Here is a 16201-nt window from a genome sequence, read left to right as displayed (position 1 = left end):
TAATGCAAAAGTGGAAAACATACCAAGAAAAAGGAAAGGCATTTTATTAGAACAAACAGGAACAGAACCCACAAAACAAATAGGGGAACAGAATGAAGAAGAAATCAAATGGCTGGCATCAGCTGTGCTATATGTCATCCTCATTATCCTTATGGTAAGTTATAAATTAGTTCTTTTTCAGTTTCTAGGAGTAACAGAACTCTTTATGAAGCCCATGGAGAAGAAGGACCCCAAAGGAACAGGAGCACATGGCAGCAAGACTGTCTTCCCATGAGCAGGAGAGACTGTACCTGCCTAAGGTACTCTACAGAGCCTAGGGAAGAGGACACTAGCAGGAAATGGAAACTATCTGCCCTTCTCTCCTCTCAGGACAGCCCATTCTCAGGGAAAGTTCAAACTCAGCCAGAGGCCACTTATCTCAGAACCTCAACTCTGGCACAGAACTGAGAAACAAAACACATGCAGAAAATGGTCTCTGAACAGCCAAAAGAGATGTTACAAAAGCCAGGCACTGATGCTCATGGACCTGACTCATAATATGGACCCTGCAGCCCTCACTAAGAGCCATGACCAAGCTGAGTTATCTCATCCTTCATTCACTGCTGGTTTTAAGTGGTGAGTTAAAGGTCACGGGAGGAATGCAGGAGGGAAAAGGGGGAGGAGGAGATGGAAGTAGGGGAGAGTGGCCTAGGGGCAGACACGATGATGTGCAAGAAAAGATAGCTCATTGCTTAGCCATAAGGGATAGAACAAAACCATACAGAGAAAACCAGAAAAGCACTGTGAGGCCATTAGTGTAGGGACTGGCCTGCAAGCCTTGGGAGGCCTGAGCAGATCCCAGATCTGTAACAGCACAGAGGGAGAATTCTCCTTCAGAAGGCCTTCACTGCCCCCCAAGCACTAGGAATATGCTATGTTAGATTTCCTGTGTACTCTTCAAGGCGGCAAGCAAGAATAATACAAATCTGGGAAGACTTGCTTGTTATTCATGTTTTAATGCCACAGGTTTTTCTCCTATTAGAATGCAAACTTCTTTAAAAAAAAAAAAAGATTTATTTATTTATTTATTTGAGAGAGAGAGTGTGTGTGTGTGCGCACGCATACAGAGAAAGAGGGAGAGAGAAAGAATCCTAAGTAGACTCCTCGCTGAGTTAGAGCCCAGTGCGGGACCCAATCTCACAACCCTGAGATCACGACCTGAGCCGAAATCAAGAGTCAGATGCTCAACAGACTGAGCCACCCAGGTGCCCGTAGCATGTATATTTCTATATCAGGATCAATGTCTGAGTTAAGCAGTCTTAACATGTAAGTGCCCCATACAGGGTAGGCGCTCCTCAAATGTCAGTTGTAAATTTCTTTGTAAATTTCACTGTTCCAGAACACTTTTTTGCTCTTCTATACTTCATGATAAGGTATTGCTTGCAGAAGGAGGAGCTAAAACTCCATGTTTAAATTTAGTCTTCAGCTATGTCTCCCCCAGGTGAACTTTCTGCACCTCCTACCTTCCAAATAGTGGTCGCTTTACTACGTGTAGTGCAGTTTTTGTTCTCTCAGAGCTCTGATCGACTTCTTGGGTGTTTAGAATAATTTGATAACATCCAGCTATGTTCGAGGGATGAGACAAGCTCAGGGTCCTCCAGGAGTATTCTGCACTAAATTCTTTTCCCCCACCACTTTGCCTTTCCTGGCTCCCTGCTACCATACCCCCACACCCACCACCCAAAAACCTTCCTTCAGCACTACTGTCTTCTTGAGCTAATCTTTTTTTTTTTTAAGATTTTATGTATTTATTCATGAAAGACACAGAGAAAGGGAGAGAGAGGCAGAGACACAGGCAGAGGGAGAAGTAGGCTCCATGCAGGAGCCTGACGTGGGACTCAATCCCGGGTCTCCAGGATCACGCCCTGGGCTGAAGGCGATGCTAAACCACTGAGCCACCCAGGCTGCCCTTGAGCTAATGTTTCTTTTCTTTTCTTTTTTTTTTTTTTTTTTTTTTTGAGCTAATGTTTCAGTCAAACTCCCAACCACACTGGTTTTTAGGGAACAGCTTTGGGAGATGGTGAAAGAGCTATGAAATATCCTTAAGTTGAACAAGGCTTTTTTTTTTTTAATTATGGTAAAATATACATAAAACTTATATTTTTAACCATTAAAAAAAATCTGTCACACTTGGAACTCATGATAATTAATTGAGTGCAAACGAGCAGAGTTTATCAGACACAACCAGAACTCACCCTAGTAGAAGTTTGAAGGAGAAGATTTAATTCTTATGAGTTTGCTGTGGGTGTCTCACTTGGGTCTCATTTTAAAGATTTTATTTATTTATTTACTTACCTACTTATTTATTTATTCATGAGAGACATACAGAGAGAGTCAGAGACATAGGCAACAGGAGAAGCAGGCTCCCTGCAGGGGGCCTGATACTGGACTCAGTCCCAGGACCCCGGGATCATGACCTGAGCCAAAGGCAGACACTCAACCACTGAGCCACCCAGGTGCCCCTTGGATCTCATTTTAAATAAATCTTTTATGTTTAGACTTTAAGATTTTAGGGAACCTACATTAACCAAGATATCCAATTAATCTGGATCTTAATTTGTAGAGAGCTAGTTGTTTTTTGGGGGGGAGGGGTTTGTTTTGTTTTTTTGGGGTTTTTTTTGCTTTTGTTTTTGTTTTAGGATCATTGTTTTAAAATGGAAAGTTACATTTATGTAAAAGTTGCTGGTTGGAATAAGATTGTCATTTTATGAAATTAAATGACTGGAACTGTCTGGAAGTGCTTTGTTACCTGCCAAACTACCCACCTATAATTTGGCCAAAAATATTAGTTGTCTTTTAGTAAATATTTGGTGAATTGGTGAAGCATAGTTTCCTGTACAAGTTCTGTGGCCAAGTTTAGGCCTGCTCCTGAGTGGGAATAATCCACGCATCTCTTCTGTTGCCAGTGTTCTACATGATTTTTCAGTATTTTTAGCATATTACTTGATGATAATGAAACCATACCCTTCCACAGGGGCTCTCTTGAGCATAGGTTCATGTCATAATGGAATCTTCATTATTACAGCCATATAGTTGAGAAAAAGGTAGAGTTAGAGAAAAAAAAAAAAAAGGTAGAGTTAGAGAGAGGATGAGGGTTAGGGAGAGAGAAAGAGAAGTTACAATCAGTTGATATTGGTCTTGACAGTGTTCCCCACGCAGACAGTAGGCTTGGGAATAAACCCCATAGAATAGATGCTAAATAAATATAGAAAGGTTGTTTGGGTTTGGGTTTTTTGTTTTGTTTTGTTTGGGTTTTTTTTTTGTTTTGGTCTACAATGTATCATTCCCAGTTGTCTACAATGAGAGGGCAGAAAGGAGTCACACGATGTCTTGTTCTTCAAATAGGATTGCATCCAAATTCTTCCACAAAGATATCCCTCCCACCTCCCCCATGAGAGATCCCTCTCCACCCACAGTCTATACTCTAGACAATGAGGGATCAAATAAAATTAACACAATCAATTCATCTCTGAAACCTGGCTTTCCCCAGAACAGTGAATTCAAGCTGATTTTTTTTTTTTTTTTTTAGAGTTCCAGAGATAAACTTCAAAGTCAATTGGGTAGCATGCAAGTAACATTATTCCCTCTTTAACAGATGAAAAAAGCTTGGTTTTAGAGAAAGAATTTTATTGGACATTCTCTGACTTAGAGGCAGAAATATATAATACAGGTGAGAGACTTCAGGGAAACCTATCCCCTCTAGTCTGATGCCTTTCTAGCTCCGAGCTGATACTTTTTCTTTTTACCTTTGTCAAGGATTTTTATCCTACAAATATAAGGAACTGTGAAATTGAGGAGACCCCTGAGATGAGATCACCTCTGTAAAAATGCTCTCAAAGTTGAAAGTGATTTACAAGTAAGCGTTATGATCACCAGTTTTTTGGTCATTTTTGGGTCCTGTCCACCTATAAAATGCTTTTGAAAACTCTGTCCTCATTTGGAATCAATAATAACTGATCCAAATCTTGGTAACATATGAGGTCAATCTTGGTATAAAAATAAAAACTTCCCTTGAAATTTTCCTCAACTCTGATAAGCATAAGCATGTTTTCTTCCTTACTAGCCAAGTTTATTACCTCCATTCCCCCAGATTTATTTCTAGCATAAGCATTTATGCTTATGAATGCAAAGAAACCACCCACTCTCTTAATCTTTCTTTCTTTGACATTATTGAAAAACATCCTTTCTTATCAGTGCTAAATAAACCATAAAATAGGCACATTTGATCAGTTAAAATAAAATGGAATGGTATATTAGGTCTCTAGGGACTCTGTATTCTCTGAAATTCTCCCTCACTGGGACCCTGGCTTATGGTCTCTAGTACATAATTAGTTTATGTGAAGTGGCTCAGTTCCCAGGGCCAGTGAGAGGGTTTTGGTAGATTTGACTGCTTTCTATTTCCCTGTTCTGGAAATCTTTGATGGAGGCTAGAAACCAAGAACTTCAGTCTCATCCTGAGCAATGAGCTGAAGTTCAACAGGTGAGAATGACGTCGTGTGGTTCTCTGACACCAGGCAGCAGATGCCATTGATGAACATGAGAAAAACCTGTTGACCCAAGGAGGTAGGCGGGGAGGATCAGAGAGCAAAAGAACATAGCTAACTTTTTTTGGTGAGGGAGGGTCAAATTTTTTAAGACTATAATTATTTTGGGAATATGGGAAAACGATGATACTTGTCATGACTGTAATAATTTCAGTATTTGATTGCTAAAGCTGATGTCACCCTCTCTACTCTAATTACCTTGCTAATGGGTTATTTTCCAACCTGTGATCCATCCTTCCCTCACTTCCCAGGTATAATTTGATTTCATGCTTATTAACCACTGTAATGGCCATCCTACATCAGTGCACTTGGGAAAATGTAGGTAGGTGCATCAGGTTATTTGTTGACATTAAATACAGAGTTTAAATATATGCATAAATACACACATATGTATATTCAAAAAGTGGCAGCCCTATATCATGATATTATCAGCATAGTTTTATAATGTGACATGTATTTTACAAAGCAAATTACAGAAAGTCATGCTAGTCAGGCTTTTGTTTAATTGAGACCAGTTTATGCTTGGAGCACTTTAATTATACAGCTATGTCAATTAGCCTGTTTTATTGCTTGCGGTTTAACCTTATTATATTTAGGTTGTAATTTCTAATGATCATTTGTCTCTGACTTGTTAACTAGCATATTGTCATTAAAATAAATTTTAGAACTATATTATCAGTGTTCTGAGTTATTATCCTATAAGTAATATAAACAACTCGAAGAACGTGTGCCAGATGGTAGAATCAACTGTCTTATCGTGATTCATTTTACAACGTCAAATTTTGCACAGATTCCATATACTAGGAATACCATATGTCTTATAATTGTGTAAGATGTATAAAACTAGATCTATTTGATCACATTAATCAGGGATGCATAGGTAAATGTTTATTGTAACAAAACTTGCATTTGACAAAATGATGAACCATTTATAGGATACTTAAGTGTATAAAGTGTGAATTGTAAAATGTACAGTCACAGAATATCAGACTTTAAATCTCCCTGGCTTGTGAAAGGAGACTGCAATTAGATGTGTCTAGGATCACAGGAAATTACTTAAAGTATAATCAGGCTATCTGGGTTGATCTGATATTTTTGAGAGATAGTATTTTTGAGGCTCTGTTCAAAAGCGTGTTCAAAATTACATGGCACAGAAGATTTCCCTTGCTTTTGTGGCCTTGCCAAGATGTGTTACCTTATCTGTAGTAATTATCTAAGCTGACTGAGCACTCCAGGTTACATATTTCTTCAAATTATAAACTGTTTTAAAATAACATAGAGAAATTTATTGGTCTTCTTTACAATACCATAAACATTAAGCCAAAGCATAGCCCAGCCCACCTACATCTAGTAAAGACATTGAGACTTTAAACAGGCAAAGGACATCTTAATTTTTACCAGGCATAGGCCTTTGTTTCTTTTATAAAGAGACTCTCTCAGAGCAATGACTGAGCAACATTCAGGAAAAATATGTTTCTTTTCCCTGAATTTTTAGAATAATTTGGTAAGCAGCCAAATATGTAAGGGTACAGCTTTTGAACTTCGGTCGGTGGTCACTGCTCAGACAGAGCCAAACTCATGACCCTTGTGGATTTGTTAGCATTATTTTAGGGTGCTAATTGATGCCAGGCCTGAGTCGTGAACCCAGCGTGCAAAAGCAATGCTTAAATTGCAGATGAACCTAGTTCCCAGAATCTTGAACACTTGTGTTGTCTTTTAAAATATATATATTTTATTTATTTGTTTGTGAGAGAGGGAGAGCACAAGCAGGGGAGGAGAGGTGAGGTGAGGCAGAGGGAGAAGCAGACTCCCTGCTGAGCAGGGAGCCTGACATAGGACTTGATCCCAGGACCCTGGGAGCATGACCTGAGCTGAAGGCAGACACTTAACTGACTGCACCCCCAGGTGCCTCTGTATTCCACCTTGTTTTATAATTAATTACTAATATCTCTCTGCCCTCCACCTGTTTGTTCTGTTCTAAAGGACAAGATCTGTGGTTTACTCATCCATCTCTTCGTCCTCAGAATTCTTAACTTTGACTCTTGTGCAGAGGGGGATCTCAAGAAACAGGGAGGCAGAAATCTATAAATCACACCCTTCCAACGTGACTAAAGGACTCTCCACTGCTCATCATTGCCAAGACAGTGTTATGTGGATTATTGTTATATTTAACCTAAAGTAAAACAGAATACCCATAACTCACATTCTTTTGAGAAATGTTCAAAGAAAACCTTTCTCCCCAGCACTTGCTAAAGGAAACTGATGGAATCATCTCCCCACCATCTTATGTAGTCTCTCTGCAGGGGTGATCAATGCAGAGACCCCATTCCCCTTCAGTTTAGTCATTAGCCTTTCATGGAAAGTGGGCATTTCTTCCTTTGGGGCAGCCTCAGTGGAAAGTGATTTTTCAGAGTACAGGAAATAAATATACAGGGTGGGAATTCTTCTAAAGATCTGCTGCTTCCTAGGGCTTTTTCCCAAAGTTTGTAAGGTAGGTGTGTCCACCTAAATTTCAAAGCCTCAGACATGCCTTTGCTTGTTCAGTGTGACTTTGGCCATGCTCAACCAACCAGTAAGAAAGCAAACATACTCCAGAGGAGAAACATCTTATTTTGGTAAGATAGGCTAATTACGGTGAATTAAAATCTTTACTTAATCTTCCTACAGTTATCCTTTTAATGTGTTCTGTAATTGCAAACCTTTAGTCTGTTAATCTCTGATTCATTAGTGGGTTTCTTAAGTGTTTATTAAAGAGCATGTGTAACATTCTGGTAATTACTAATAATCTTTGTTCGTAGTACATCAGTGAAGATCTTGGCAGGGAGTTTCTTTAGATTCATCACTATTTATTGTCAGCATACAATTTTTATTAGCTGTCTCCCACCTCTATAAAATATGGAATTTGGGGCTTTGCAAAACAAAATGAAATGCTGCTTCTTCCTTACGGCTAACAAACTCAAATATAAATCTATGTGTCACTATCCCTTCAAAATCAAAGTGTCCTCTAATGTCTGCCCTCCCATTTTTCTGTTGAGGAGAAAGGCCAAGAAAGGAGTAAGCTACTAACCTTACTAGATTTCACTGCTTATTGGTGGCTGCACTTAAATTCTAACTGGTGGCTCCTGGTCTGTGTCTCAGTTCCCCAAAGTTCCTCACCTCTGACACAAAGGTGTAATTTTTATGTAGCCTTCAGCATGATGGTAGCATACAATCCCACTCAGGAAAAACACACCGCTTAAGACTATCTTTGGTGGCATAGGTACCCTGCGCTTCCACCCGAAACAAAACAAGCCTTTCTGCCTCCCCTTTGGCAGCAGAAATTCCTTTTACAGGGGACAAGATCTGAGAGACAGCATCTCAATTGAAAAGCTACATTAAGGATAAATGGTGTGAGTGCTTTTCTGAGAGTGTTGTTGCAGATAGGAAGGTAAGAGAGAGCATAAGAATACTATTGAACTGGAAAATGACCTGGAAATGATACTAGAGCTAAACCTCACCCAGCTCATTGCTCTGCTTGGGGTTAATGGCAGTACCAAAGGGATGGCTTGGATGGCTTTCACTGCCTCCTGTATCTCCTTCAGTTCCCTACCCTAAAGCACCACAAGCAATCATATGCTCAAACTAAAAAGCAGAGTGTGTGCTATGCAAATATAGCTTCAGGACAAGTGTCATCACCTACCCCAATCGGACTCTTTGCAACCCAACTGCCACCTTCATATAAAAATACTATAAATTATATATACATGTACATATGTGTGTGTGCGTCCTGAAGCCTCCCCTCCCCAGTATAGATGCCATCAGCCATGAGTATTTTTTTAAAGTGACATATATAAAATTACTTTGCAAATAAAGGCACTGCATAAATTTGAGATTTTGAAATTTTCAAACAACCCCATCCTATAGCTTTTAAGGCAGCAAAGTCATTTTATTCCTTACAGACTTATCTTTTTTATGGCCATCTCTTAAAAAGTGCTCAAACAAGCCAAATACCTAACCTGGCATTCCTAACTGGGCTGCAAATCAACAAGAGTAGTCTGAAATTTGGTGTCACCGGCTGGGCATACAACGAAGTCAGTGGGAAAGGCTACAGTTATGGTTCTCGACCCGTGCAGAGAAAAATAAATAGTTTAGTGAGTGAGAACATTCTTCAGCTTTTAAAAATATGCTTGTGCATTTGTTTGTGAACATTGAGCAGCCCTTCTTTGCCCTGGTGGTTACCACAGTAACTCACTTCGTGTGTAGGGCATGGTGGGGCACAGGGCTGTTCCCTCCGCTTGTAGGAGTGTGCAGAACTGTGCTCCCTGGCACCACAGCAGATGAGATTGCTGGCTCCTGGGCAGTGAGGCATACATGGGGTTTAAGCTGCATGCCTCCTGACTTTGTGGTTCATCCTGACTGCACATCAGGCCCCAAATACTTCTCAAGAGCTACTCCACTGTCCAATTCGCCAGTTTGGCAGCAGGTTTTCATTCTAATAAGGGAAGTTTCTCAGATGGAGATTCCAGATGTGTCTAAGCTGCTTTTGTTAAGACAATGGAAAGGTCCAACCTTTTCTTCTGAATACAATCAAGAGTAGTGTGGCTTTGCCTTTGTAATTTTACAAAGAGCTGTATGACGTAACTGGAAAATTGTCTCCCCGGGCGTAGGGAGAATTTGTTAGCACAGAATGCAGATTGGGATAAGGCTGACGTAAAGCTTCAATCCAAGAGAGAAACCTTTTAAGTTGCTGAAATGTAGTAGAGAGGAAGAAGGAAATTGCTGTTTTACATGATTGACCAAAATGCACTATAATTATATCAACTTGAAACAGATTCCTTAGAAGAACTGATAACTAAGTCTGTGATCCAAAGAAGTCATGTGCGGTAGAACTAAATACTGCATGTACTTTCTCTGCAAAGTGTAGACACGCCGTGTTTGAGATGTGCAATAGAAGAGACAGCTGCCCTTGCCTTAGCCGGCTGGGACGGGACCTCCAACTGCTTTAGCATCGTAAAGAATGGTGGGCGGCTTTACTGAGGAATTAGTATTTACCATGCCTGCCCGTCCTTTGGCACGACTTTACAACAGCTTGTGGACCCTCCTCATCTAATGTGATTTTGATGTCATTGCTCCTGTTTGTAATTAACACAGCGTCACCCATCAGTCCATTTCTAAATGGAGCACTCCTTACGATTCCACTCACTGTTCTTGTTGCCTGTCCTAAAGTGGGCGGGTAAAATTTAATCACCAGATATTTAGCCCGAAGATAGCCTTCCCATTTTCCCTCTTCCCTCCAGTGCCTCCATATAGTACTATTATCTGTCAGCTACAGTCCACCCATAGATAGGAGATCATCTCCAAGAAGAGTAATAATAGTATGTGTTTGCTCAGTGCCAATAAAACTCCTTGGCTGACACTGGATACTCTGAAACACTATTATTACTTGCATATACTAATCATCTATTTGCACTAACTAGAAGCTTCTAAAGGGCAGGATTATGTCTTATTTCTTTGTAATGCCCCAGGTAGTGGAATACCTAATACATACTAAGTGTTCGAGAAGTCTTACTAACTGAATGAATGGCAAATTAGAAATAGTATCTGTCAGATTCTACAAAAAGAAAGAAATTGCAACCAGCAAGTAAAGTGCCAAGACTTCCAATAGTAAGGTTAGGTGACTAGTTAATTAGGAAATCACCATATTCTGTATTCATCTTGGTGTGAGCTGATGGAAGATCTGCCTCAGCATTACCCAAGCTCACCAAGATCATACACCAAGTCAACATCTCTAACTCCAGCAGTGAAAGAGGGAGTAAAGCCATTTTTCTAGGCATTGGGATGCACTTGCTTTGCTTCCTCTGCTGACTCATTTGTAGTCCCTTCCAAGACTAAGATCACATAACTGTGAGATGGCCATGCAGAATTAACTGAAGTACTCAGCTGAGGAGCAGGAAGAGGTCAAATGGTCTACCCTGGGCTTTGACTTAATTTCATAAATTTCCTCCCCTAACCCACTCAGGTCTCCCCACCCTGAGAAACTGAATGCTGCAGCAGAGTCCTGTAACACCTGTCCTAAAGGGAATGTGGGAGGTTGCCATTGCGGGGGATCTCTTTCTTCACTTCCCTTGAAAGGACAACTTTTTCTCACTGGCCTTTGTTTCTCTCATTTCCCCACCTGGAATGCTTTCTCCTGCTTACTCTTTTTCCTCTGAATCCTCTAGGAGCAGCTCAAGTCCCTTCTCCTTCCTGAAGTCCTTCCTGACCCTCTGCAGAAAACAGTAATTACCCCGTCTGATGAACACCTGGGCAATTTGGTGCTGATGCTATTTGACATTGTGGATATTTTCTTTATATTGTAAATTATTTTATTTATTTATTTATTTATTTATTTACTTACTTACTTACTTACTTATTTATTTATTCATTTATTTGTTGTGACTCTTGACGGTGAAGATAGTGCCCTGAGTTTTTTTTTTTAACCTGTAGATCTTATTTCATATGACAGTTATTTTTAAAATAGTTGGTAATTTGGGAAAAAAGCACCTAGAAAGGAATTTGATGGAAGTGAACTTAATGAAAATTATTACAGATATTATAAGAAAAACCTATGAGCATGTAATACTTTTATAATACATAAAATTATTTTAAATTATTTTCTTCAAAGAACAGTTAGAGAATAATCATGGACTTCCCAACTAGGACATAAGAAAATGTTTCATACTTAGCATGACTATAGGCTGCAAATGTGCAAAGGCAGAGATAGAGATTCTTTTTTCACAATCAATGTCATATTTTGGAAATCACTCCCTATGTTATTTGTAGTATAAACAAATTTTATGCAAAGTTATTCGTTGTATAGATGTACATACAGTTTTCTCATTATACTATTTTGGGTTTAGTGTTAATTCATTTGTTTCCAATACAAAATTCATTTGTACCAAGTTAACTCATCTATATGCAGTAGCCCAGAAATACCAAACATGGTCCATCTACCTGACCATCAAATCATGTTCTTGATTCTAGACAAAACTGCCTACTGAGCCTTCTGGGTCAGTGATTATGCATACACAAAATGTACTTCTATATCTGGAACAGTTTAAATGAGTTAGCTGTATTGGTCCATGATCTTCCGATGGGTTCAATACAATTTGAATTTTAGAAATATAGTTCTTATAAAAAAACTAATCTTCTAAAGATGATCATGCTAATAGAGGTGTAAATTTGACAAAACCATTATGAAGATGAATATTTATGATGTCTTAAATTTTGGCAATAGTAGAATATTGCTTGCTGGATTGAAGAGGATCAAGAGGGGGTCATGCTGAATGGATCATAAAACATGAGCACGTGCAAGCACACACGTACACAAACACATACATATTTAAAAAGAATAAGGATTACCCAACAAGCTTACACTTTTCTTTACATTTCTGTTGCCTCCATTGATATTCTGGCATTTTCTCCACCTGGATTGGCATACTGCCTTCATGGTTGTTCTGCCCTCTATGCTCCCACTCCAATCCACCCAATCAGGCAGTAAATATTTTTGTAGGTATTTGTGTGGGTTCTGAGGAAGAATTGTGCTGGAATACTCAACTTCCTCATCTCAGAATGGCTTCCCTCCTGCACAATTATAATCATCAACTCTCTCCTTTACACAATCAAATATGATCAGCCTCACTTTCCAGTCATTAAATATACTCATTCCTTTCATATGCCCAACTACTTCAATCAAAACATTCACTCTTTTCTGTGATATATGGGTAAGTTTTCAGCATAATTCCCTGGGGCCTTAGAACCATAAAATCCATCATTCTTAGAGGTAGAAGTATTCGTATTATAAATTGAGCAATCTGAGAAAAAACATCTTAAAGTAGATGGTAGGAGTGGTGTTTCTGAAAAATCTTATTAAAATTTTTTGGTAAAATTGTGGAAGGAAAGGCAGAAGGGCCTCAGCTCAGAATTGCAACAAGGAAGTTACATACAGGGAGTGAGCAGACTAAAGAAACCCAAAAATGGAGAAAAGCTGGGGTGTAGGGAAACAAGAGCACTTGCCATAAACCTCTGTAGAAACAAACCCCAGAATAAGGTACAAAATAAATAAGTTAAAATCCTCACATCAGGAAATTTCCAAATTTTGAAGGTGAGAGTCCTGAGATGCATAATCTTGACCAAAAAGAAGGGAAAAAAAAAGAATTCAGCTTTCCAAAATGCAAGACATTTTTGTTTAGCACCAACTATATACAGAACACGGCACTTCTGTGAAAATTCAGGTAGCTGGATCATGTTGACCAACTCTGCTCCATCACGAAGTAGAAGTAGTAATTGTAAACTGTATCACAATACAACTGCAATTCTTGCTTTAAGCACGGGCTCCTGTCTGCCAGAATGAATTCCAAATTCACAATCAGGATCAAAGTTAGGCCGTATTAGCTGCTCTGTATTTTTAACCTTTGTATTAAATTACCATCAAGGGGGCACTAATTAAGATAAGAAATAGAGCTACTTATTTGTTTCATATGCACCTTCAGATTTCTGAATTATACTTTAAAACAATCTATGACATCTGTGTATGCTTTTCATAAAAGAAAAAGGCATAAATGCCTCAGGGTGCATCTGCCTGGCTAAGAAACAGATGAAAAAACCCTTTCCCTAGTTTCTATTAAGGCACAGAGAAATATAGTTTTAAAGGCTACAAAAGGAAGGTAAAGATTACATAAGGCAAATAAATCAATAAAATCTATAGTAAAAACCAGAATATTTTAGATTAACCTGAAAAGGCTAAATTTCCTAAGACTTTGAAAAATGAGGAAAGCCATTTGGCAAAATCCTTAACTAGGATTTTTGTTTGTTTGATTTTTTTTTTCTAGATTCCAGATTCAGAGATGTGCAACTGATCCAAATAGTTATAAAAGCTTGGGAGACAGCTTTCGAACAATTTTCCGAAGAGAAGGGTATGTGTGTTTCTTTCTGTATGAAGTTTATGTTGACAGAGGCATTTAACATATTACTGTATAACATGTTTTTTTCATTTTGAGTGGCTCATTTTCCTGATGTTATTGGGGAAGTATTTAAAAGGGTGCCTTCCCACCTTTTTTGTGTTTTTCCTGATAATACAATTGAGAACTAAATATGTATACATAAGAACTACCACAAAAATGATATTAATAATCAGTTTGCTAACTAGAAGACAATTTCTATTTAGTGCCATTAGGATTTTTTAAAGTTCTCCTACAGCAGCTATCTAAATGTTCTTTATTTTGATTCTTGAATATAGTGTCCAAATGTGTTCCTTATTTGCCTTGTGACTTATGAATATTCAACCAAAACAGAACTATGTCAAAAATTAATGTGTCAAATTTGCTATCCTTATTCAGCAGATTACTAGATAAGTAGAATATTTTTTTACATAACCTAAAATTGTCTTTGACATATAGATTCAATTAGAGACTCTATCCAACGTAATTTTCCACGGGATATTAGATTGGCTTTTTGAAGTCGTTTTCATAAGAGAATTGGTTGAAAATAATAAGTATGCAAAAAATGATAATAGTAATAATAACTAGTATCTATTTAGCCTCTACTATATACTATAAATCCTCTTTAAAACTCTGTGAGGTAAGTTCTTTTTTTTTTTTTTTTTTGAGGTAAGTTCTAATAGAATCCATTCCAGTTGGACAAATGAAGAAACTAAGACTCAGAGCAATTAGCCATTTTCACATATCTGATAAATAATAGAACTGGGACTCAAATCCAGATCTGCTTGACCTCAAAACCCATGCTCCTAACCTTTTTAGTTCAGTACCTCTCTGGCAGGTTATACTATGGGGATTATTCTACCAACTGTTATTTCAGTTAAACATATGTCATGGATGTCTTTCCATGATGGTATATATATTTTTAACAACACCATAGTAATTTTTGTATCTACAACTGTGCTGCAATTTATTAAATTAATCCTTTTGGCAGACCACTAGGTTGTTTGCAGATTTTCACTATTAGAAACAACAGTGCAATAAATATCCTCATACTGTTTTTTCATATTTGTGTTCATATACATTTTTTTCTATAAATAAGTTACTAGCTCTGGAATTATAGGATCTGATGATATGTACATTTTATATATAAATGTTACCCAATTATCATCCAAAAAGCATGTGCCAATTGTATACCTTCAGTATCATTTCTCTACATCCTCTCAAACACTGAACATTATCAATCATCATTTGGTATATCTATCACCCACATTTATCTCTTGTCAATAATCTAATAGGTAAAAAGATAAAATTATCTACAAGCTTTCTTTTGATTATCTGAGATTGAGCATACTTTTATAACTATTAGTTGTCATTTCTTTCATGAATTTCGTATTTGTGTTCTTTGCTCATTTTTTCTATGTTAGATTTTTTTTATTGATTTAGAGGAGCTCAGTATATATTATAGGTACTAATTCTTTAACTATTACATAGATTACAGATATCTTCCCCAACCTGTCATTTGTCTTAGAGCTATAGTGCCTTAAACTTTTCAGAACCTTGTAATTTTTGAAGATTGTGGTTTTGTGGTTATATCTATCTTTTCCTCTGTGATATCTGACCTTGTTGTCACATTAGAAAGAGGGATATCTTCTAACCCCAAGATTATAAACATTTTCTTCTGATATGTTTTACATTTAAATCATTAATCCATCTGAGAATTTTTTAAATTTGTCATGTGGTATATAGAAATTAAATTTTATTTTCAAATGGTTAGTCAGTTGTCCAAACACCACTTGTTGAAAAATCCATCTTTTACTCCCTCATTGGAAATGCTAGCTTTTTTGTATATTAAACTTCCATTTATATGTCATCTAAATTTTCTACTCTATTTCTCCATTTCCTATTCTGTTTCATTAGTTTAACTATCTCTATGCCAGTATCATACTGTTTTAATTTGTTTATTTTTGAAGTATTTGGGTAATATATAAAAATATGCCCTGCAATATAAAGCCTAAAGTTTATTTATTTATTTATTATTTAAATCAATTTGTCATCATATACTATAACACCTAGTGCTCATCCCATCAAGTGCCCTCCTTAGTGCCCGTTACCCAGTTACCCCCCCCCCATTCACCTCCCCTTCTGCAACCCTTTGTATGTTTCCTAGAATTAGGAGTCTCTCATGGTTTGTCTTCCTCTCTAATTTTTCCCCATTCAGTTTCCCTCCTTTCCTTTATAGTCCCTTTCACTATTTCTTATATTCCACATATGAGTGAAACCATATGAGGATTGTCTTTCTCTGATTGACTTATTTCACTCAACATTATATCCTCCAGTTCCATCCATGTCGAGGCAAATGGTAGGTATTCATCCTTTCTGATGAAAGCCTAAGCTTCTTATGTTATAGAACCTATTCTACTATGACCTTCCAGACTCATTCCCCATACACAGATCTGCTCTACGAACAGCAGATCTGCTCACATTCTCAGAGCTTTGCATTCTTGTCTTTATCTTATTCCAGCAGGACCAACCCCCTCATCCACACAAGAAACCATCCCTCTTCACTCAAGGATGCCCTCACATTTCTCCATCTCTGACCATCTTTTCTCTACCACACACTTTCTTTAGCAGTCATTTTTATATGCCATACAAAAGATAGCA

General features: G+C 37.8%; 1 protein-coding gene across 9 annotated transcripts in view; it reads left to right on the top strand.

Moving 5' to 3' along the window:
* Window positions 1-16201, top strand: part of SLC25A21 (solute carrier family 25 member 21) — a 470571-nt gene that overhangs the window by 330532 nt on the left and 123838 nt on the right. For 6 of the 9 annotated variants that reach the window (XM_077909079.1, XM_077909077.1, XM_077909082.1 and 3 more), the window contains one exon: window positions 13433-13516. The exons of 2 other annotated variants lie outside the window; for them this stretch is intronic. In XM_077909079.1, coding sequence (XP_077765205.1) covers window positions 13433-13516 — 84 coding nt within the window. Of the gene's footprint in view, window positions 1-181; window positions 300-13432; window positions 13517-16201 lie in introns of all 9 variants that reach the window. One more of the 9 variants, XM_077909083.1, reaches the window with a different exon arrangement.

This window comes from Canis aureus, chromosome 9 (genome assembly GCF_053574225.1).
Source record: "Canis aureus isolate CA01 chromosome 9, VMU_Caureus_v.1.0, whole genome shotgun sequence".
Taxonomy (NCBI): Eukaryota; Metazoa; Chordata; class Mammalia; order Carnivora; family Canidae; genus Canis; species Canis aureus.
This window is presented reverse-complemented; position numbering and strand designations above follow the sequence as displayed.